This window comes from Tubulanus polymorphus, chromosome 1, assembly GCF_964204645.1.
Source record: "Tubulanus polymorphus chromosome 1, tnTubPoly1.2, whole genome shotgun sequence".
NCBI classification, from domain to species: Eukaryota; Metazoa; Nemertea; class Palaeonemertea; order Tubulaniformes; family Tubulanidae; genus Tubulanus; species Tubulanus polymorphus.
The window spans coordinates 14803582-14827203 of record NC_134025.1 but is presented as its reverse complement, the minus strand read 5'-3'; the positions used below and the strand labels follow the sequence as shown (position 1 = coordinate 14827203).

The 23622-nt window shown below is 36.9% G+C and overlaps 1 protein-coding gene across 1 annotated transcript in view; it reads left to right on the top strand.

Annotated features, from left to right (window-relative positions):
- Positions 1-23622, top strand: part of LOC141900300 (uncharacterized) — a 231621-nt gene that overhangs the window by 84661 nt on the left and 123338 nt on the right. Inside the window, exons 6-7 of the mRNA XM_074787124.1 lie at positions 1951-2066; positions 20398-20596. Coding sequence (XP_074643225.1) covers positions 1951-2066; positions 20398-20596 — 315 coding nt within the window. The remainder of the gene's footprint in view (positions 1-1950; positions 2067-20397; positions 20597-23622) is intronic.

The following is a 23622-nucleotide window of genomic DNA, read 5'->3' as shown; positions in this document are numbered from 1 at the left end:
TGCACTGGTGATACAGATTGTATCACTCTTAGAAGAAATGTTGCTGGTTTTATATGAAAAAGCAAGACCAGATGAACAAAATGAAATTAATATAATAATTTCTCTTCTAGTTTTTGTTTTATAAATCTGTGGAAAACATGGAAATCCTGGCAAGATGCAGCATTTCCTGAAATAATAGGTGTGGCTGACAAAGAGTTGATAGTACAGATGTAGTATTTCATGGGCCGAAATATAGTGTCTTCCACAAATACAGGAAAAGACACTGATAAAGAGTTCATTGTTTTGTCACAAACAATGATTAAAATGAAAAAGCTTTCAAATATGATCCAATTGATGAGATTTCATTGAAAAAGATTACCGTATTTTCTGGTTTACACATCAACCAAGTGTATAAGTCGAAGTCAAATTTTCAGTTTAAAAAGATGTATAGTGGAAACTAATTCTAATGACCTCAGAACTAACGAACCATCGCTGGTTACTTACAAAAAAAATCTGCGGCCAAATCCTTCTCATTTACAGATGAATTTCATCGGAAACAACCCCTTTTCTAATGAACTTATGGTTATAACGACCTTAGTTTTTGAGTCCTATTACATATTTCTAACGATCGCCAAGCCTTGATCAGTCTTACTTGTTTATTTATCGTAAGCTTCAAACCGAGAGACAGTATTGCTTTATTTGTTTTAGATTAGCGATACAGATTTACTATATGTTGCTGGCTGCTACAATTTGTAGAACGGTAGTCGGTCATTGTTCTAGCCTGCTTACAGTGATATACAGGCGTCCTTGACGAAAACGTAATTCGCAAAATGATTGAGACCATCAGAGAAATTGAAAAAGGGACTAAATGCTCTGAAGTTTTAGAATTGTTCTGACGTTTTAACTGGCATGCCGTTGTTACATTCATTTCCTTGCTCTCATTCCATCGCATCACCTGGGAGGGACTCATGTGTCCAACACATGTATTTGCCACTCAAAGTCAACGGAGAGCAAATCTGAATTCGGTTTCAATTTATGTTATATTTCATTGTTTACAGTTGTCAATTATCGATTTATTAGCTGATAGTATTTATACATAAATAGTAGGCCTTCTACCAATAAAACCTGTTGGATTCTAATGAAACCAGTTGGTTTGTGTTTTATCACACCAGGGAAGTGTTCTCTTTTCATACATAAATGATGTGAATCGGATCTAACAAACTATCGGATATTACAAACTTTTTATTCTTCCCCCAGCGGTTCATTAGAACGAGGTTCCACTGTACTAAGGCTATAGTTGGTGTATAAGTCGAGTCGCCTCTTCGTGTGTTTACAGAAGTCACTTTCAAAACAGTGCTAAGGTCATTCTCATAGTAGTTCATAGTCTCTACTGGTATTTGCAATTAATGATTGGGATCTGTTGTCTCTAACATTAAATTACCGGATTAGTGCTCATAGTTTGTATCCACATGTTGAATGTATTGTGTATACATTGAGTCAAGTATAAGACTGCTGTGTATTGATTATTGGTGCAGCGCAGCTTATGTAAGTACTGCACAATGAATACACATCTTAATTCTCGCTTGATTTTTAACATTGATTAATTTTGAAACATTTCCAAACTATAAAAAACTATTTTATCAACATCCTCAATTATAATTGGTATATGAGTGTAGTCTAATATCGAAAGTGTAGCCAGTGTATAAGTCGACCTACATATTTTGGACATGGTTTTTCATCTCAAAAACTCGACTTATACACTGGAAAATATGGTATCTTGTTTTTGCGGTTATTCCTTTTTCTAAAATTATATTGTTAAAAATTTGTACCTCAAGATAAATGATACAGTTTTTAGCTATATACGCGTACATTTGTCGGTAGGTCTTGAGGGTGTTGATCTATAACCCAAATTGTTAAAAGATGTCATGTTTACCAGAATTATTGTAATATGATATGATGCTCTATTTACAGACTGTGGAATCACTGCTCTTCAGCCTATATCCTAGTACTGCAGCATCGTTATTGACTTGGTTAGCAGCGGTTATGATAAATATCCACATTGCTCCATTTTGTTTCCTTATTATTGGGTATGTAGAAACTTAATTTAGGTGTAACATTATAGAATTTTTAAGAAATACTTTTTTCGCTCTAGGAAGAGAAATTAGCACATTTTTGATAGGGTACAATGATAGTATTCATGGATGTCTTATTTTGGCCCAGGAGGCTGATTCCCATACTATTTTGGGCTGTGAAGTGACATGTGATGTAATTTTCGTTTGGAGGCTCAAACTACAGCACACATCTCAATTATTTGATTTTGAATTACGTTCACATATAGATGCACTGAAAAAGATCTTCCAACCATTACATATTCTAACGCACTAGTCTGAAACTAACTATTTTCTTAATAGATGAAATCCAATATTGTGCTTGTAAGATATAATCATATTTTCCTGGAAAAAAATAGCTTCCCTACTAATAGATTATTATTACTGAATGGTGCAGATGCATACACACAAGTCGAGAGGTAGGTACCGATAATTTACATTCTTTTTGTGAAAATGACAATGATGTGTCCGTCAGTTCCCATTGCTTGGCACTAACTACAAAAAATACATAGACATACATGCCAACATAGGTATAACCACTTTCAGTATTTTAAGATGAAATGGTCGAAAACCATATAGACATCGTCGCTAGTAGTTGACCGAACAACATCCATAGTATCTCTACTGCCATGGATATAGTCACATAATGCTGTATCGATATAGAACTGATAATCCAATCAAACATTGTCTGTAACACGTCATTTGCCTGTATCTATGATCCTAGCAATGACTATTATAGCCTGTATTATTTAGGTTGCCAAAATCGTGATGATTTACGGGAAGTTTTGTGGCGCATGAAGGGCTTACTTGTCAGTGAATTGTTTAGATCGGTTTTACCTGGTAATGAAGTGTAATCCCCATCACTATCCTCACAGGTGCTCGCGCACTGATACATTCTAAAGTAGTTCATAGCAACTGTGCAGTTCATGGTTCACACTGACTGGGAGAGAGATCGATAGATTATTGTCTCTGCGGGGCGGGTTTGTCGCTAGCCCGGATTTTATTTCTTGAAAGTACTACGAGTGAGGGATTTTCTGCATGAAAATCATCAGTAATGCTAGCCAATATCACATATATCTACGCAAACTGCGCCATTTGAAGATGCTGTACTCGGGAGGAATATCCCGAGTATTGCGGCTGTGTCCTGAAAACACAGGCCGACTCAGATTGACTGACGAAAAATAACCTGTTCGGCGTGCTCCGTCGTAAAAAAAAGATGTAATAAGAAACGCAGGGTTTCCGTGAGCTGGTTGAAAAACTTCTGTTACTCTTAATTGGGGAAATATTTTACAGGCGTGCATCTGTGCCAAGACGAACACATCAGGCCTGAAGTCCAAGGGGGAAGTAATGAGGATTTTTGGAGCCATTTCAAGTGCATTCTAATGTTTTCATGTGGTCTTTGCCGTAATTAAAAATACCACGGCACGAACTTCATTCATTGAAGTGTCACACACAGAGAACACTGCCTATGCACAGTTTCATTGGCTAGTGTGTAGACTATACCATTATGGAAAATAGGTTGGGAAGGAACATGGATGATTACACTACGCTATTACTCACTACATCGTCAGCCACGCATTTTATTACGGAAACAGATCGTAAATTGAAATAAACTAAAATATAAAAAGAACGCTTTAACGAACAAAAAAAAATTTATTTTCACAAATCCTCTAAAGAATTTTTCAGGATGTGGGGAAAATAGGACCACTTTTGGCTGGGCGAAAATTTCCATTTAATGGTTAAAAAAAAGCCTCACGGAAACCCTGGAAACGTAAATTCTTTTTACTGATAAAACTGACATCCCCTTACAGGGTTCGTAGCGGGTCTTCCAAGTCGGTATTTATTTGTATATGTAGAAAGAAAAAATCAGCAGTATTTGTCTTGATTTTTATGAAAAAAAACAAAAAGTTAGTATTTGTTTGTATTTTTTGACATTTTGTGGATGGATGGATTCTGACTTTGTGGTCAATTTAATACCAGTCGCTAATACATTTGTATATACGCGCGTCAGCAGTCCGCCAGCCCCGTGTGTGTGTGTGAATATAGGTTACAGTACTATATGGCTGCTGTGTGTGTTAGTAATCACCTGAGCGAGTCTATATATAGTACATTGACTCGGTGATGATATTAGTGTATACACAGCGCTCTCATACATAGGCAGACGTGCGCGTATTGTCAGCCTCATTCATCGTCAATTAAGACAAACTAATAGACAAATTGAGTGAATTAAAATCTCCTGATGAAGGGCCTCTGCTTATTGAGCGAAACTTAATGAAATCCATGTATTTTAGGCTAAAAAAACTGCCCTCAGCTTATTTGCCAAGTCGGCTTAATCGCTGGGAAATTCGGGTGGTTGTGTTGTCATGAACGCCTGGCTCGTATGCAGCCTCTCTTTTGGGTGGGTGCGAGAGAGTGGTACTTATTTGATTTTGCGGTGGACCTACTGCGAGCGCCGTAGGCACAAAGCTTCATTAAGGTGGGGGGGGGGTTATAGGGGGCCTCCCACAAGACAATTTTGAAAATAGAAATGCATGTTCGTTCAAATTTTAGTGAATATTTCATTTAAAAATGTCACTGAAAAAATGTAATTAATCCTCGAAACATTTTCAGAATAAGTTTTCATTAGGTCTCATAATCCAACAACATACACTGGTGTCTCATCGTTTATGGAGACTTGCAAATTTTTTGATAACAGTGTCTATATCTATATCATAGTTATATGTATGTGAGCAAGAAATTTTCTTTGACAAAAAATGGTGAAACTCAAAATTTTATTGTGAGGGGGTGCGTTCCCCTGGGTACAGGCCTGTATACAGTTGCGTGACAGTTGTTGATGGTTTGCGCATTTGATAAAAAAATTATTGATTTTCACTTTTCAAAGGTGATGATAAGTCTTGATTTTGACCAAGGCCTGACAACTATGAACCCTGCCTTATGCATCCACTCAATTTCAAAGACTGTCTTCGAACATATGGACCTTATGGTCCTCTCGTTTCAGTATCCAGCACACATTTCCAAACATTTACTTTGGCAAAATTTTTAGTATTTCAATATCTTAATCAGTAGTTTCTAATTTTCCTCTTAAAATTATTTGTACACAGTTCATTGAAGTATCGTATTCATAAGAAGCAAAATAGATCAGAATTCATTTGTCTAAAAGCTCAATTCATCTCTACTACATGGTTCAAACATGAGAAGTCAAGTCAATGCGAGGTTGCTGTCCACACTTTATGTTTAACTGTTCTAGTCCATTCACAAAGAATCAGCCATTCACATATGAAATTCACGAACTTGCTAATACAAAGGAATTGAAAGGCAGGAGTTATAACTGCCGTCTTAAAGAGTCGGATAGGCCACCATATACACCTAAGAGCTATTTAACTCAACGATAGACTCACATAACAATGAATTTATTTATGTTAATGCCAACATCTTATCAGCAATAAATTTCAACAAGTACTTATACCCGGTAGTTAAAATCTAACTTTTAAATTTAACAGCAACACAAACTTAATGATCCTTTTACTGTGACTTCAACATCATACAAAGCATTTAAACTTGTGAGACTCAACAAAAGTAAAGTATCTTTGAAATTACATGTAATAAAATTGATAGATAGAATAACAAATTTTACTATACAGTTGCTCAGCTGGAGCCTACTGTGAATTAAGTTCTCAACGACGATTTGTAATTATTAGGCCAGCCGTAGGCTGAGCCTATTACTATACAAATAGAGCGAATTCAAATGACATGGTTTCCAGAGCAAAGACTCTTTTACTGTGCAACTGAGCATATATTCATACAAATCATTCATTAAAGCATTATCCATTCTCCAAACTCTACGTAGCTGAATTTTTTATTTTTTACTCTTTAAATTTATATGAGCTTTTCGGTTCAAGTCCAGTATAACGTGGAATAGTTCCCCGCTCAAAGATACATTTTTAGAAAAGGAGTAATTCGGCTTCGTACTTTTCAAGACAAACCGACTGACCGACGAACCGACAAACCGACGAACCGACATACTCGTAGTCCTTCGATCCAGCCACGGGTAATCCACGGAAAAACCCTGTCCCTCGATCCTAGCCACATTGTATAAGGGCAATCGGCGGGTAATCCACGCATATACCCAGCCCCTCGATCCCAGCCACTTTTTATAAGGGCAATCCATGCACCACACAGCCCCTCAAACCCAGCCAATTTATACAAGGGTAATCCAGGTACATACCCAGCCCCTCATTCCCAGCCACTTTATATACGGGTAATCCACGCAAACACGCAGCCCCTCGCTTCCAGCCGCTTTATATAAGTGTTATCCACGCACGGATTTGTCGGTTGGTCGGTTTGTCAGTTTGTCGGTTGGTCGGTATGTCGGTTTGTCGGTTCGTCGGTTTTTCGGTATGTGGATTTGTCGGCATGTCGGTATGTTCGCACGTCCTTATAGCGTAATGTCGTAAGATTCAATCAGTCCAATATTGGCGGATTAATTCCAAATACCAGTCCAATGTGATAAGTCTCTGCTGGAACTATTTAATGCTATATTGGACTTGAGCCAGCTTTTTCACGAATATCTGATCGCAATAATATTGGTTTTGAAAAGCCAATCAGAAAGCAAAGACTCCTCTATGGCTTAGCCGCATAAATCAGCAGGTGTTCACGTGAACCCGTGATATCATCTACCGTTTTACTTCCGGTTTTATTTTAAAATCTAAAATTGTATTTCAAGATCGATTTCTGTGAAAGCTTTAGTTGATTTGGTTTTTGGGAGGAATATTTTTATTAGCACTACAGAAAATATCATTGACCATTGTGCAAAGTCCGGGAAAAATAGCTTTTTCTTAAATCGGATAGATGACCTTGATATGCTAATTAGCCATGTACTCAAACTACAAATTCAATCAAATTTTATTTCGCAAAAAAATATCAAATTCAATTCAATTTTACTTTATTGATCAAATAAAAACATCAAATCTAATTCAATTTTGTTTTATTGAGCAAATTTTAGAAAATTCTATTCTATTCCGCATTAAAATCAATAAGACCAAGAGAAAAGATTTATCTGAGGTATTTGTTCCTGCCAGATCCAGTCGCTGTCTGTGCTACTTTTGTATTCTACGATTGTATTGTGTAAATTATTGGGTATTGACTCTGAGCTGGGAGTGTATTTTGACAAATTTAACCCACAGAATGCATCATCATTTGCCATTTTATGAAAAGCTGACAGGCTGACCATAGTGCCCCTTGGGGCTCTGGTTAAAGATGTACACTAGATAACTTCATTAGCATTAATATCAATGGCAGGTGTCCTAGTAGTGGACTCAGACGTTAACTATGGATAACTGGCAGATTTCGATTTTTTCAGTTGTTCCCCTGAAAATGTTCCCCTCTCAAAACATGGTTCGGCAATGTTAACTTTGACTTGAAGTAAAGACTGCAGCGTCTCTGCTTTAATGCAATTGCTATGAGGAATTACTAGATTAGCTCTCATCACAGTTGGTAAGACTGAACTTTGGTTCATTTATTATGATCACATAAATCCCCAAGCTTTGTCCACTGTATATCGATATGGTCCTCAGATAAGATCATGTCATTTAGATGTTCTATTTGGTACGTACAAAACTCTTCCTGTATTTGCAACGACTTACACCCTCAGGTACTATGAAGTGATACTTCTCAATGAAGTACTCCAAAGGATGTAAAATGAACTAAGTCGCGATCAACAACACTGGCTACTTCTGCATTTGCTAATAGCTTATCTTTCAAAGGGAATTGTGCCTTAATAAAATCACTTTCCTTTTGATACAATTCAACAATGACTTTGTAGAATTCTGCTTTCTTCTTATCAGATAACCTTTTGGTTGTTGCCATGTACTCTTTAGCCCCATCACCTATAATTAGGTCACTCTTTGATTTTATGTTACAATTCAGATGGTAGTTCACAGACAACAGAATCGGTGACGGATTTTGCTAGTACACCGCACTCCGGTGTATTGATGTAATTAGTAATAAGTTTTTATCTCTATTGAAAGATGGCAGCACCTGTCAAACATGGTGAAATATTAGTAACTAACGATACACTGCGCCATGGTATAGACGCACTATAGCGGTATTCCCATTATTCAACATACTGTGGTGGAATTTTTCAAAATTTTCAAATCATCTTCAGCACTATAGGGTATTAATCGCGTAGTGATATCCACATTGATATTGGCAGTAAAGAATGGGGAATGGCCTCTTTTGAATAGAAAAAACATTAATTTATGAAGGAACGCATTTACTAAAGTTGAAACCATTTCATAAGGACATGAAACATCAAACTGTAAACGGTACCACCCAGCTATGATACGATATTACCCATGAAGATAGATTATTCTATTCAATTTTACCAGAATTGTCTATTAGAGGAAAATATCATTGTTAACCCATTTTGTACCACTACATGAAATAATCCCAGGAAAATCATTTATTGCCATCGGATATTCTATCGGACCTAAATAGTGATTTCCCATAGACAGAAAAGAAATCGGTTTATTCTCGAGGAATCTACGAGTTGTGCCCATTTGGACACATTGGCTTGAAGTGGTTACAAATTATGATTTTGTTAGGGTCACTTAGATGTCTGAAAATCAACCTTATTAGGTCAAGAGATAATAGATTGATCATATATATCTAAAGCAAGGATGAAAAATATGAATATGTCTCATAATTCTGTATAAAGATATTTATTAGAGGAATCATTCATAAAACAGTTCATTAAAATTTAACATAAACATTCTAAAACATTAAGAATTCATGCATTACCTTTATCGACACATCATTCTCATCAATGTTCGATTTATCAAAACAGTCTGTATTATAGGAGATAAGCCGTCTAGAAATTATCGATCATCTAATACAAATAGAACATTTCTAAAACTAAGTAACTAGTTTTAAAATTTCCATAAGCTATGAGCATAAATATCAAACAATTCACAATTGGACCTGCAGTCTTTCAATGATATTCATCCATAGTCACGTCATACATCTACGTAATAATTTTATGATGCTGATGAAAATCATAGAAGCAATTGCACTCATTAGATAGGCATAAGCATGTGACGCACTGTATGCAAGACCACCCATTCACGCAATTTCTACATCTACCTTTTTTCACGTGTACTGGCCAGTGGCTAACATCATCATATCTTATAACCTCTACCGGTGGAGAAACACATGGGCGCCAAATCTTAGCAGGTGATTCCTCTAGTGCTTGAGGTGCGGGCCGTCCACGTTTTCGTGCTACTCGATCCTCAAGTTTCAAACTTTCACTTATGTCCATTCTAAATTGCTTCAGACTTTTGGGGTACTTCATGCCCATCAACTTTGCATCCCTATGAGTTGTCAACCATGGGTTGACAACACAAAGATCTAATAGATAGAGGAATATTCGTAGATACCACTGCTTTGTGTGAAGCGGTGTACGGAACAACGCAATAGCCATATCAGTTAGGTCTACACCACCCATGTGCTTATTATACACTTTTACAATTGCAGGAGCAGATACATTCACTTTCTTTTTTCGTTCTTGTCATACCTCTTTACTGAACCGACTGGTTCAATACCAACAAATGAACTGGCCAAGAGAACTTGCTTATTGTCATTCCATTTCACCATGGTAATGTTATGCTGTTTCAGTTTGATAATTATAATGGCCTCTTTCTTCTGGATCTTATCTGATTTCAGTCAGCAATTTTTGACATGATCTTTACACAGTGCCAAGACTAAATGTTTTACGGTTCTTTAGTAGTATAATGAGATCCTTGTGAAGAAGTTATCAAAGAATAATCTAGCATTTGATGGGTCCGATATTGTTTTACATAAAGCCATTACAAACTGCCCAGATACAGACAATTTATTTTCTTGATCATCAAACTCAATGTTGTGGAATATGCCTGCACCGCAATATGGTAAATAATAATACACTACAGATATTACGGCACGCAAGAAGAATTTAAAACCTCACTTTTTGATATAGGCCCTGGTTTTCGGCCCTTGTACCTTTATATGGGATGATAGATTCCTCGATAGAGTATTCTCCTTCTTTAATTGCGTTGAATCGCAATTTCAATGTCTCCAATAGTGGACGGACTTTTGCGAACTGAGTAGCATCAAGAATGTTATTGTCAGCAAAGTGTAAATACCTTCTGACATGCTTGAATCTTTTCAAACTCATGAAATCAGCGACTGCAGCTGGAATTCTCAATGATTTGGACCAATAATCACAGTAGGCATTCATTTTCAATACACCCATAACCAATAATATGGTGATAAAAGTTTATATCTCCTGGGCTGTAACATTGATTGATCTGCCAGCTCACTGAACAGAATAGCGATTTGTCTCATTGGCAATATCTTGGAGGATGCCATCAATTATAAACTCTGAGAAATATTCTAATGGTGTATAGAGCCCAACAGGGTCAGTGAATGTCACAGTTTCTTCCACTACATTGCTTGTATCTTTGTCTTTCTTATGCCATTTATAATCGTTTGACTTTTTTTGTCTTTTTATTCTTTGATTATGATGTTTAAGAACCTGGATTTGAATCTGGTTCGGCCTCACTCTCTGATTCAGAGTTCACAGATTCATCATCTGAAGACGCACCATCAGGATGGAAATCTGGGTCATCAGAATCGTACACCAAATATTCATGGGTGTACTTCGAGTTAATCTTCATGTACTCGAAGTCCTCATTTTCTTCATCATCGCTTGCATAGTTGTCATCAGACACATCATCTGTTGTGGGAACTATGTAGCTGCACCTGTGCCCATAGAAAGATATTGCTGGAAATGCCATGACAACTGGAAAGACCTGAAAAAGTCAAAGAAAGTACATAAATGGTCATAAATAATGATGACCAAGCACTTCCCCACATCAAAATTCCAACACCTTTGCGGAAAAAGTTTTAGGTTCCATGGCAACAGGATCTCACAGACTCCTTCATGAACCGTCCGTGACAAGTACACCAATCATTTCTCCAATAGCAGCCAGAGGATGAGAATATAACCAAACGCTAATATTCTCCTTCTTGGTTCATTCTCCTTTGAATTTGAAGATGGAAGATTTTACCACTATTTTGACCATACAACCGGCCAATGTGCCCATTTGCGTACAACTCATTTTGTGCCATCCTCCTGCATGCGTATTATCTCTTTTTTGTTCAAAAACATGATAAATACGTATTCTCTGATACGTTTTGATAAAAATAAATGCATTCTCACCTTTGACTTTCACTTCTTCAAATTCATGGGGGCTGCCATGTTTTTTTTTTCAGAGATGGCAGCGCTGACTGATCTATTGCTTAAGAATGTTTAGAATATTCGTGTGGACTACATCAGTCAACACATATCTTCATTGGCCTCCACACAGGGGTCCAAACTGAGTTGTGCCCAAATGGACACAAAGTAGCAAATAGGGATAAGTACACTGTGTACAACCATGTTTTATCATCAATATATCAATCAGTTAACTTTTATTATCTTTTCCATGCGTTAAACACCACAACAGTAATAAATTTACACGCTGTTTGTCATAAATTGCTATATCGAGATGGTTATTTGCCACTGCTGTAGTTTTTCGGAATTGAATGGAGTGGCCTCGGTGCTTAGCGAGATAAAGCATGATGCTGATGCAACCACTATAGTGCTGAGTGACAATTGGGTTCGAGTCCAGCTGGCTGCTTACAGTGTGCAGGCAACACTTCAAAGGCTGTTCCGTCTTGAAGTTAAGTGAGCAATCAAATATGGCTAGTCTTTGGAAACCAAGATCTATACGACGTTGAGGCAAACAACCAAAAAGACAAAGGAACAATCATCAGCCGGCTTCAGTGACAACAACGCCGGCATCGCTCTCTGTGTGACGTTTTGATGCGTATGTTTGTCCGGTTGATCCTCCTATTATGTATCAGCATATTTTTCCATTCAGAAAAATCGTTCTTTTTTGTTTTTTAATTATTCAGTGATAGGGCCTAAAACTTCATGCAAGAAAAACCACAGTCAGTCGAGATTACCCGTGCTGTTGTAGGCATACATCGTTGATATGAATCTTTTAGGCGCAGGTGTCGAAATTTTTTTATTAGATGGGTTTTTGTGTCCAAATCTTGATTGATATGAATATCTTGGCTGGGACATGATGGAAAACATCAGAATAAACTAGTTTCGTCTTTAACAGAATCGCATTAATGAGGTTTAACAATACATATAACGTGGCTGGATTGTTCGGCAGAAAAATGAAATTTTCAGCATAAATGCAAATCATACATTAAGACCTTAAGTCTGTGGTACTCCCAACCAACATCGTCATAGAACATTTGCCGGCAGATGTAAAACATTCACCACTTAATACCTTTCAGCAGTATAATCTACCAATGCTTCTAGGCCCATGGGCCTCTTGTTATTAGTCCATTGTCATCAACTATTCTGGCACCAACTGGGTTATACTTCTCGTCGCCTCCGTCACTTCCATCAGTTGCAATACTAAACAGGTTTATTTTCATAGAAACAAAGGATTTCTCTACAGAATTTCTCACAAGTTCGTTGATCAAACACCCAGGTTTTGTTCGACCACATGCAAACTTTGCAGTAATCTTACTATCTGGAAACATGATCGGAAACAACTTTGTAGCGTGGTCCGCCACAACCATCAGCAAGTTGTACTCAACGATAAAGTTTACAAACAATGCCTCTGCGCGAGTTGTCATCGACTTTTCATCATTTTCATCCAAATCAGCACCGGATAAAAAACCAACTTACTTATGGTTCATTTTAACAAGTCCCGAATAGCTCTTATGCTTGTTCACAGTCGACGGTCATCATGACAACCATGTCTAACAGAAATATCAACCTTACATAACTTGCAATAAGCAGACCTGCCTACTGCTAGGATTTTCCCGTAATCGTTACAGATTGACAGTACAAATTACGGTGTTACGAGTGGGTGTTCAAAAATATGATTTTAGTCTATTTTCATTTCATTTTACAGAAAAATCTAGCGTGGTTATGATTCTTTAAAAATATGTCGCGAAAGAAGTTTGAACATGTTGAAACCGCAACGTTTGGACTCTTGACTAACAGCCATCATCAAGTGGAATGTAGACATTCCTAGTGATAAGGGCTTTAATCAGCTGGCTGTCAGTCAACAGCCGAAACGTTGTGGTGTAACTTCAATAAATTTCATGATACAAAATTCTATTTTAGAAATTCTTCATTTATCTACAGTTAATACGGATTAGAGTATTTTATTCGATTTCTTCTGGTCCTGTAGTCGTTAAGATCGAAAATTAATTACTTTTCGGCACCGAAGGCATATACAACCATGTTGGTTGCTATGAGAGGGATTCCCTGTATATCTGCACCTTAAATCGGTACCTTTGTTGGTTCTAGCCTGCATTCGCTTCCAACTTCAAGTATTGGTAACGTTATTCATATTATTTTATTGGCACCTTGAAATAAAGTCTCATAGAGATATTGCGGTGCTAAGTTTATTACTATTAAGATGTAATTACTTTTGGTTTGTGGTCTTTTGGTGGTCAGTGCAGTTTGTTTATTCGTTCATCAATCACTCTAGTTAGCCAGTGTAATTGACCCGCTGACTGATAGCTGCTGCTGGGTTTTTGATAACCTATATAAACAATTTACTCAACTAAGTAGGAAAGTATGTGAAACTAAAATTACAGCCTATTGCATTTCTTTCACATCTTAAGCCAGAAGTTTTCCCTATGAAATGAAATTGCTGATTTTAAAATTATGGGAACATCTCAACACTGCACTTTTATACGCTTATCGTGTGATCTTTTAAAATAAGTTGGTAATTTCATTTCAACCAAACTGTATGACTATGAAAAAAGATTTTGATTAGGGTATCACTTCTAACAAGCAATAAAAGGATCCAATATTCATTAACGAACAAGCATCGTTTGTATCAAAATAAACAATAAATTCAGGTTTAGATACATTTTTTTTCGGAATATTTTTTGTAGTCTTCGTCCAGATAATGAGATATATAGGACGTAATTCATTTCATCAACATATGATTTTATTTGTATATTCCTTTTTCATATATCCTTAAAAGACAAATTAAGCCTAAAAGACGAATTTATTTTTTGTCTTTCTTTTCTATAAAAGCAATGATTTATGAATGCACCAGAATATTTTATAATCGCAAATGGTAAAACAAAAATCAAACTTCTTAATTAGGACTGGCACTATATTAGTATTATGGGATTTAATCTATGATGATGTTATTTATAAATTAATAGTTTTTCTATTGGATATTGCCATTTTGTTGAGCGTTATATAATTTAGGGGATTCTTAGCAACTCAAAAACTTTGATTTTTGTATTCACAGAACTGTATTCAAATCATACAGAGTTCTGTATACAAAGCATATAGGGTTTAACGGTACCTTTGAACCTGTCACGTATCACTCCAAATCTTTAACAGATGCTTTTTTGAACAGGAAATTACCATGCCATCTCAAAATGGTTACTTATCAAAAGTTGACTTTTAGAAACGATGTGTTTTGAGAGTAGCTGTTACGGTAAGAGTTACTATCACATAGTCACAGTTTACAGGTGGGTGGTTTTACAGTCACCTCTACTGCCAGTGTGCACTATTGAAACAAGATGATTTAAAATGGTCACTTTTCAATAGTAGACTCTTCGGAACAGCCGCTATTGAAAACCAACCAAATTGAAAGGAATATTATTTCAGAGTGACTGTTTTAAAATCTATACTACTGGAAAAGTAGCTGATATTGTTAATTGCTTATTATTCTCAAGTGGCTACTAAGTTAAAGTAGACGTTTGGGCTCAAAAGTGCGATAAACATGTTCTTGGATTCAGCATTTCATTTGCTGCTGCTGTAGTTTTCTGGAATTGAATCGAACGGCCTCGGTAGCTCAGTGTCAGTGAGATAAGGCGTGGTGCTTTTGAATATACTATCAGTTCTGAGTGTGTTTGGCTGTGAATAGTATGCGGGCAACACTTCAAAGGCCGTCCTGTCGTGAGGTTTAATGAACAATCCAATAGGGTTAGTCTTGAAAAAGCAAGATCCAATGACGTAAAGCCAAACAAACAATCATCAGCCGGCCTCAGTGATACCAACGCCGGCGTCGCTCTCTGTGCAACGTTTTGCATCAGTACGTTTGACCGGTTGAGCTATGTATGCATCATAGGATCTTGCAATTGCATTCAGAAAAATCGTTCTGTTTTTGTTTTCATTATTCAGCAGGGCCTAAAAAAGCACAGTCAGTCGAGATTACCTATACAGATACGAATCTTGTGTAGGCGAAAGTGCTGAAATTGTTGTGTTTAATGGGTTTTTGTATCCAAAATTTGATTGATATGAATATCTTAGCTGGGACATGATGGAAAACATCAGAATAAACTAGATTCGCCTTTTTAACAGAATTGCATTAATGAGGTTTTACAATACAAATAGCCTAGGCTAAATCGTTCGGCAGAAAAATGAAATTCATTTTCAGCATTAATGAAAATTGTACTAACATAAATTGACCTTAAGTCTGTGGTCCTCCAAATCAACATCGTCATAGAACATTTGCCGGCAGATGTAATTAACCACTTAATACCTTACCACAGTATAATCTACCATTGCTTCAAGGCCCATGGGCCTCTTGTTATTGGAATGCCAGCACTTTCGACGCAATTATCGGAAATTGTGCTATGAATGGCTGCTTTTGGAATGTTGGCAATTGTGAAGTAGCTAGGGGGAAACCCTCGCTCTGATTGGTTGTTACTAGTCAAAGTGCCGAAGTGTCCAGTTCGACTAGTTTAGTGGCTTAGGCCTATATATGGTAATCGCTTTCTAGAAGGCAGTTTTTTTATCCTTATATATATATATGGATTTTCTATAAACTTTGCCGATTAGTTTGTTTGATGTAAGATGCTAACAGGCACGCGCCGCTGATGTGTGAGAGTGCTGATCATAATATCATCACTGAAGCACACACGCAGCTGAATGCTGACTGCATGCATACAAACGTACTATATAAGTCCTTAGTTGCTGACACGCGCGTCTATACGAACGTTATATCTTGTAATAATGTAAGAGTAATATCAGCCGTATGCTGAGTCTATTACTATACAAATGGAGCAGATTTAGACCATGGTTCCTAGATGAAAGGCTTTTTCACTGTGCAACCTGGGCATATTTATGATACAAATCGTACAGCAGGTTTTTCACGAAAATCTGAACGCAAAACTGTCAGTTATAAAATGCCAATCAGAAAGCATTGTCTCCTGTATGATTGGCTTAGCCTCAGAAGTCAACAGGTGTTCACATGATTCTGTGGTATCAACAACTTTTTTATTTCCGGGTTTAATTTTTGTGGTCGGGTTGCGTAGCAACGCCGACCACGATGTTTTAGTGGTTCGACTTGCACTTCATTTTCCCACTTTTCTCCGTTATTTGACATAAGATAGCTTTGTAACTTGCTCAGGTAGTCTGAAATTTGTTGCGTTTTCCTGAGTTTGTTAAAAGAAGAAATTGAAGGAATTCTGTAAAATGATTATTATTTCCCGCCTGATATGGCTGTGGTGATCGGCCTTTCTAAAAAAAGAATTGTTACTCATTGAGGTGTTTCGCTACTTGTTGTATTGTATATCGTAGGCCTAAAAAACAGTTTTTGATGAAATTTGAATCAACAACGTATATTTGGTTATGATATGAGGCCTGGGCAAGGACATAAAACCAGCACTTCTCACGCGTGTAAGCGTCTAAGATTTGTGTTCCGAAAACAGGTTCATCATATATCACGTGTAATACAGTTTCCGATCCTCACTTCAAAACTAAATGAAACTAATTGTCGTCATCCGATTTACTCTTACTAAAATTCAGAGAAAGATGAGAAAGATTAATCTAATAGCATCTTGTACTGTGGTGAAAATCCAATGTTGATGCACGGCGTAGTTTGCAATATCTACTGCGGAGCTGTGATGATAGCGCCATCGTTTTAGTTACACGTGTAGCCCATCACAATCAACGAAGCCCTTAATATTTAGATAAAGGATAATCTATTGATGGAAAAAGATTCCTTTGAAAATATTTGAACTAAAATTAAATATGCGTACGTCCGGGGTCATCGTGACGAAAAAAAGTTTGTATCGATATGCATATGAATTTTCAAGAATACTAATTTGCATTAAAAAACACCGTACTGGTTGACCAACATTGTGTAGTATATACTTGAAATCGAACCTGTGAATTGACGCGGCTTGTTCGCTACGATCCTGCCTCTGTGCGGGTATCGACCTGTTGACCCTACTTCATAGTTGCACAGCAATATGTTGGTATGGTATGTTGATGAGACGATATCGCAACAGAGCAGCTACAGATTGGTGCGGCGACGAGAGAATGTAGACTGTAACTTCGTATTGTGTACAAGTTGCGTTCTCACGTAGTGGCCTGGTGTTGAATGGTATAGTTCGTTACTGTCACTGAGTGTCTTCGATCAAAGGTTTCTAACCCGACCACATAGAAAGATTCTTTCTGGCAAGTTTTAAAATTGTGTTTCAAGATCGATTCCTGTGATACCATTAAGTGAATTTGGTTTTTGAGAGGAAGTTTTATTTGCACTTTTGAATATTCATCCTTGACAATTGTTTGCAAAAATTTGCTTTTTCTCCAATCAAATAGATTACCTTGATATGCAAATTAGCTATGTGCACAAATTGCAATTTCAATGAAATTTAATTCCGCAAAAAATATCAAATCCAAGTCAATTTTAATTTATTGAAAAAAAACTTTAAATTCATCAAAGTCCATTTTATTTTATTCTACATTAAAATTTATTCATTAAACGATCGGTACAGATCTCTCAAAGACTTTCCAGCCTATCTTTACTTGACAGTTTCTGACAGTTGTTAAGAAATGGATGATCTACCAGGGTTATGGTCAATGTTTGTAGAAAAGACTGTCTCAGCCAGTATAATGAAAAACAATATTTGTCCTCAACACCTACAGGGGCAGGAGAACTGACGACATATTTGAAGTTTTCTAGTTCTTTCTAATATCAGGTAGAGAATCCCACAATAATAACAAAAAATTGTCCGAAAATGTTACTTTGAGCTAGTAGTTTATTCAACCTGTCGACTATATCCTAATAGTCGTCTTCAGGAATAATGAAATACAACAGAAATTATGAAATATGTACAATCCAGAGACAAACAGACTAATTCAAGTAATCAGAAATGATACAAACCAAAGGAAAATTAACGTAGAAACAATTACACGCTGAAATAGATTAAAGAGAAGCAAACCAAAGGGTAATTTAATGATACAATAGTGAATATAAATATAAATTGTAAATTAAAATCGGTGGTAAAGAGACCAACAAGGGGGTACTTGAATCAAAACGATGGTGAATTCAAGTTGGGAGACTTAAATTGATGAGTGACAAATGACAAAAGGATCAAAGGTAAGGATCAAAGGATCATCTGGCGGAATTAAATCTTCAACCGGTAAATCGTCAACGGGCGATCTCCAGGGGTTTCCCTGGGCACCTCGTCGTTACGAGGATTATCGTCGTCATCACCAGGGGGCGCTCCCTCTGATGAACCAGAACTTGACGGAACAAAGATAGGTTCCAGATTCGGTAAATTTTGTATAATATCCTGCAGATCTGGTGGTAGATCATCCATCTGTACATGCAGAATATTATCATCAGGCTCAAAGACCGGCAGCTATTCGACAGGCCAGTTATCAAAGCCACCTTTGGCTTCGTCTATTTGTTGTAAGAGTTCATCAGCAATGTCCTTGATGTCATCCGGAGTATCGAAGCTATAATCCAACAGGTTCTATAAGTCCTAGTCCGGCATATCATCCAGTTCAGCTTGGATTTCAGCTAACATTTCAATATCATCCATTTCATTTCCGGGGACGATTCTAAACGTAATCGCGTTTGGTGCTCTTTTTTGAAAAGGCTTGGATCCCAGCAGCTTCTTGACCCGAAAGGGCTGCACAGGCAGCTTTTTCTCTTAGCCGCAATTACACAAGCAATTTTGGTCCCAGCCAAATCACACAGGGTGCTAAATGGGCCTGAGCCTGTTTGACCAAGGCCAAAAATGTCTGACATTTTTGTTACCACAATCAATTATTGCAAAATTGTACCTCATTACATGTTATATGATTGTGGGGAGTTTCAAGGTCATTGTATTAGGTATATCGTCACTGGGCATTCAATATTTAGAGTAACAGATTGTTGAGCATTTTAAACCTTTTTACAAGTTGGCATTGTTTTCATGTATGTACCCATAGTTTTCTTCATTATTTTGTAATAATGATGGTTTTACCATTTTGCTATATTGGGGGTATTAGTTTTAATCAAATATCACAAGGAAATGTTATTTGGCTAGCCGACTATTGAACTAACCTGTTAAATGTGTGGCCCCTTATTCATTCCCCACGAAATTATTTCCGATTTCATTTATTGTTGCCTATAATCTATTGCCAGTAAGCATATAAAGATCAGTAGTGCTTAATTTGTCAAAATGCTTATTTTGATCTCATTCAATAGTTAACTAACCCATATAACAGTACACTGCGCCACTGACTATTAGCTAGGTTTTTGACGTCATTGGGTCAGTACACAATACACTGTAAACACGTTTGTCAGTATAAGTCTTAATGGTTTCTAACATACTCATACTCTATACAATGTTGATTTCTATGAAAAAATGTTCGACATGTTTGTGATATATATAAGAAATGAGTTTACCTTTAATCAGTGCAGTAGCGAGGTATCTGACAACAAGTTATAACACGACTACCAATATGAGCTTTTAACGGTATCAGTAAAGTTTTCCCACTGAGATATGCCTCTTAAGAGACATATACTGCATAGTGTTGTTTGTACTATATACAAAAAGCAGGTCATGTAAGATAAACAGGGATAACTAAGACTAAGTATCTATATGTAGCTAGGAGTTCACGCCGATGGGAATACAGCGTATAGACCGCATTGAATCATCATCAGCGCCATCTACATGGGCATCAGATGAACTACGCGATGTGAAAATTCTTCCAAATTTACACTTCAATTGTTGACATTTTAGTAATCCATCACTCATTACAGCAAAAATTTCTCGACAATGATTATTATGTACTTATGTAACATAATCTATCATTAAGAACAAAAACTATTTAAGCGCTACTTAATCTTTAGAATATTCAACATTTTATAACCAGGGCATCAAATTTTTCATTTGTAATAAATTTTTGACAAAGGTTTTAATAGAATCATTTCCATTCTCTTTACAGATTTGTGTTGTACCAAATGTTTTTGATTCCTTCACCACCATCATTTAACAATGATTCACTTAGTAACAAAAGAGAAAATATACTGGTGCCATCATTAGTTGGTATCATGGGAATATTTTATTGCATTGTACCTGGAATAATTTTTGTCTGCGGAAATTTATGGCTGAACTTAGGGAACATATTTCACGTTGATTTTTTGGTAAGTCACAATTTCCTTGCAAGTCTGTACAAGCACAAAATCTATTCCTATCACACGGATCTAGTGTAGTAGTGTAGTTGGCGATTGCTCAACTCTGGGAGTTCCATAAGGGTATTTAGTTCCCGGTGTTGTCATATTGCGGAATCACGGAATCGCGGAATTTTCCAAAAAACAGCAGAATTTTCACTATAGATATATATTAAGCGGGATACCTGCTGTCGGACAAGACACTGGACCAATCAATTAGTTAGCTTTCAAATCCACTATTTGCACGCGATTTTATCTAAAATTATTCTATGATAATGTTGACCGTCTGCCACTTGCCATCTGCAGTTGGAGTCGGAATCTTGTTGGAAAAAGAGTCAAAGTTAATCCACTTTAGCGAACTTAGTGTTACTAATTAGTTCGGGGATTGAACACGGTTGCTGTACATCGGGCCGTAGTTTCAGATGGCAGCAAATGTGAAATCTGTTAAGTCCAAACATATACCAATGCCTTTGAAATGATTTTGATAGGAAATGCCATCTAGTACCGATTGTAAGTTTTTTTGGTTTGCCTTTGTCAGCGATATGAAGTTGGCATTGAGCCAATTCAGGTAAAATCGCGGTACGTTTTTTTTTTTGTGAGCATTTGTTTCATTGGTTCTCGGCTTAAGCGACGTATAATCCATGCGATTGAAGACACGGCGAACCTCCATCGATGACATGGTCAACTTAGTTAAAATTAAGTTTTTATGGGAAAATTCTTAGCTCTTGTGTATAAAACTGCAATGACCTCGATTGGGGGCAGCGTTTCAACGAGCGAATGTGATTATATTGGCTGTTTTTGGGATAAACGGCATGCGCATTGGAAGCAATTTTTGATTGCTGCGGCCAATTGCTGATTTTGGACAGGTTCTAAATATTGCCGCGGTGAATTTACTTAATTTCTTCAAAAACATGGTACAGAAAGACAAAAAAACCTCATTCAGTAAATTATTGCCGCGGCTTTCTCAGCTGTAGTTGCTGCACTTCCAACGCCACTGTAGGGGGAATTCTGGCGCTACTAAAAATAATTAATAGTAAGCCATAGAATGGCGAACGTTTCATTGGACTAGGTGCTGTATACGTGCGAATTTTAAATGCTCATTGCTGGTGAGAATGTAATTATTTCACATATCCGCCATAGATATTGTTTCATTAGCCCACTTGGGACTTTAGTCCCAGTGGGCTATTGCGTTCATTTTTTGTCCGTCGTAGCGTCCGTCCGTCCGTAGACGGAATCTAGTTATTTTGGGAAGTTTTGAAGACGCTTCAATGTAATGTCTTGATATTTGAGTTACACATGTATCTATCCTAGACACATCTTCAGCCCAAAGACTGGCCCTGCCAGAATCAAGATGGCCGACTGGTAGCCATTGTTGTTCGCCAAAATCAGCTCTTTTTATACATTTTTGAAGTTTTTGAGGGAAATTTTGAAGACGCTTTGATCAATTACTTTGATCGTTCGTATATATTTGTACCCCCAAAGGACCCATCAGCTTAAGAAAAATTGGGTCGATCGGGCTGAAGATGGCCGTCCTATGACCTTTTTAGAACCCAAAAATGTCAATTTTGGCCGAAATGCTGGGTCCTGTAGCTTCATACTGGTTTGCCATTTCTCATTGCAATTTGTGATGGGTATTCTTTGGAAAGGGATTTTTTTTTACCTGAGACAGGTATTCTTGATCAGCGTATTATGACGCAATTGGCGGCCATCTTGGTGTCATCAGTACTCATTCGTAGGTGGGAAAAAGTTTTTCGACATTATATTGATACCTAAGCATATTGTATTACTACAATCAATTGCAAAGTTGTAGCCCATAACATGTTCTATGATTTTGGTGAGTTTTCAGGTCATTGGTTTTTGTATATGGCCACCAGGGGGCGTTGAATAATACAATAACTTAGTATTTCTATATTATATTTGTACCTATGTATATTTTGTAACCACAATCGATTGCAAAGTTGTAGCTCATTACACCATCTATGTGGTGAGTTTTAAGGACATTAGTTATTTTATATGGTCACCAGGGGCATTGAATAGTAGAATAACTAAGTATTTCCTTATTAGATTGGTACCTAGGCATATTTTGTTACCATGATCAATTGCAAAGTTGTAATTCATGACATGTTCTATGATTGTGGAGAGTTTCAAGGTCATTGGGTTTTGCATATGGTCACCAGGGGGCGTAGAATAGTAAAGCAACTTAGTATTTCCATATTAGATTGGTAACGTGGCATATTTTGTTACCACAATCACATGGTTCCCACACTACCGGGAAAACGGGAAAAACTTGGGAATTTTAAAATTAGATTTCCCGGTTGGGAAATAATTGGGGAATTTAAAAAATCCCACGAAATCAGGAAAAAGTTGGGAAAAATGGCCAATCCTTTAAAAATGAAAAGTAATTCTACGATTCCCAGAGACTGATTCCAGCCAGGTTAGTATTTTCACGAGTATATGTTTTGCGGCGTGAACTCATGATGTTACACGTGCTTTTGTTTACACTGCCTGTTATTGTCTTTACCCATAATTCTGCGAGCGTGTCTGTTCGTCGGCGAGAGTAGTTGAAGAGATATCCAGGCGAAGGAAAACAGCGTCAAGTTACAGGTAAATACAATCTTCTTATTCAAAATGGATGATCAAATTTATTTACATTCTAGTAGCAATATTATGATGAAAGATTGAGGTTACAATCAAGCACTTGTCTCCACTGGTAGGCATTTTCAAAAATGTGTTTGTTGATAAGAAGCGCCGTCGTGCTTGTGTGAAAACAATCCCTGTACAGCAGGTGTAATGATGAATGAATGGCACAGTATTGATTTTTTGTGTGTGTGAAGTGATACTACGTCTTCATCACACAATAACTGATATAAGCTTACACGCTGGGTCCGTATTAACATGTGTATGATTATTCCAATAGGACAATTTGTTTCTGGCCTACGATTTATTTTCAGTTTTTTTGTTACTGATAATATTTTTTCGACATCATCAGTGTAACACTG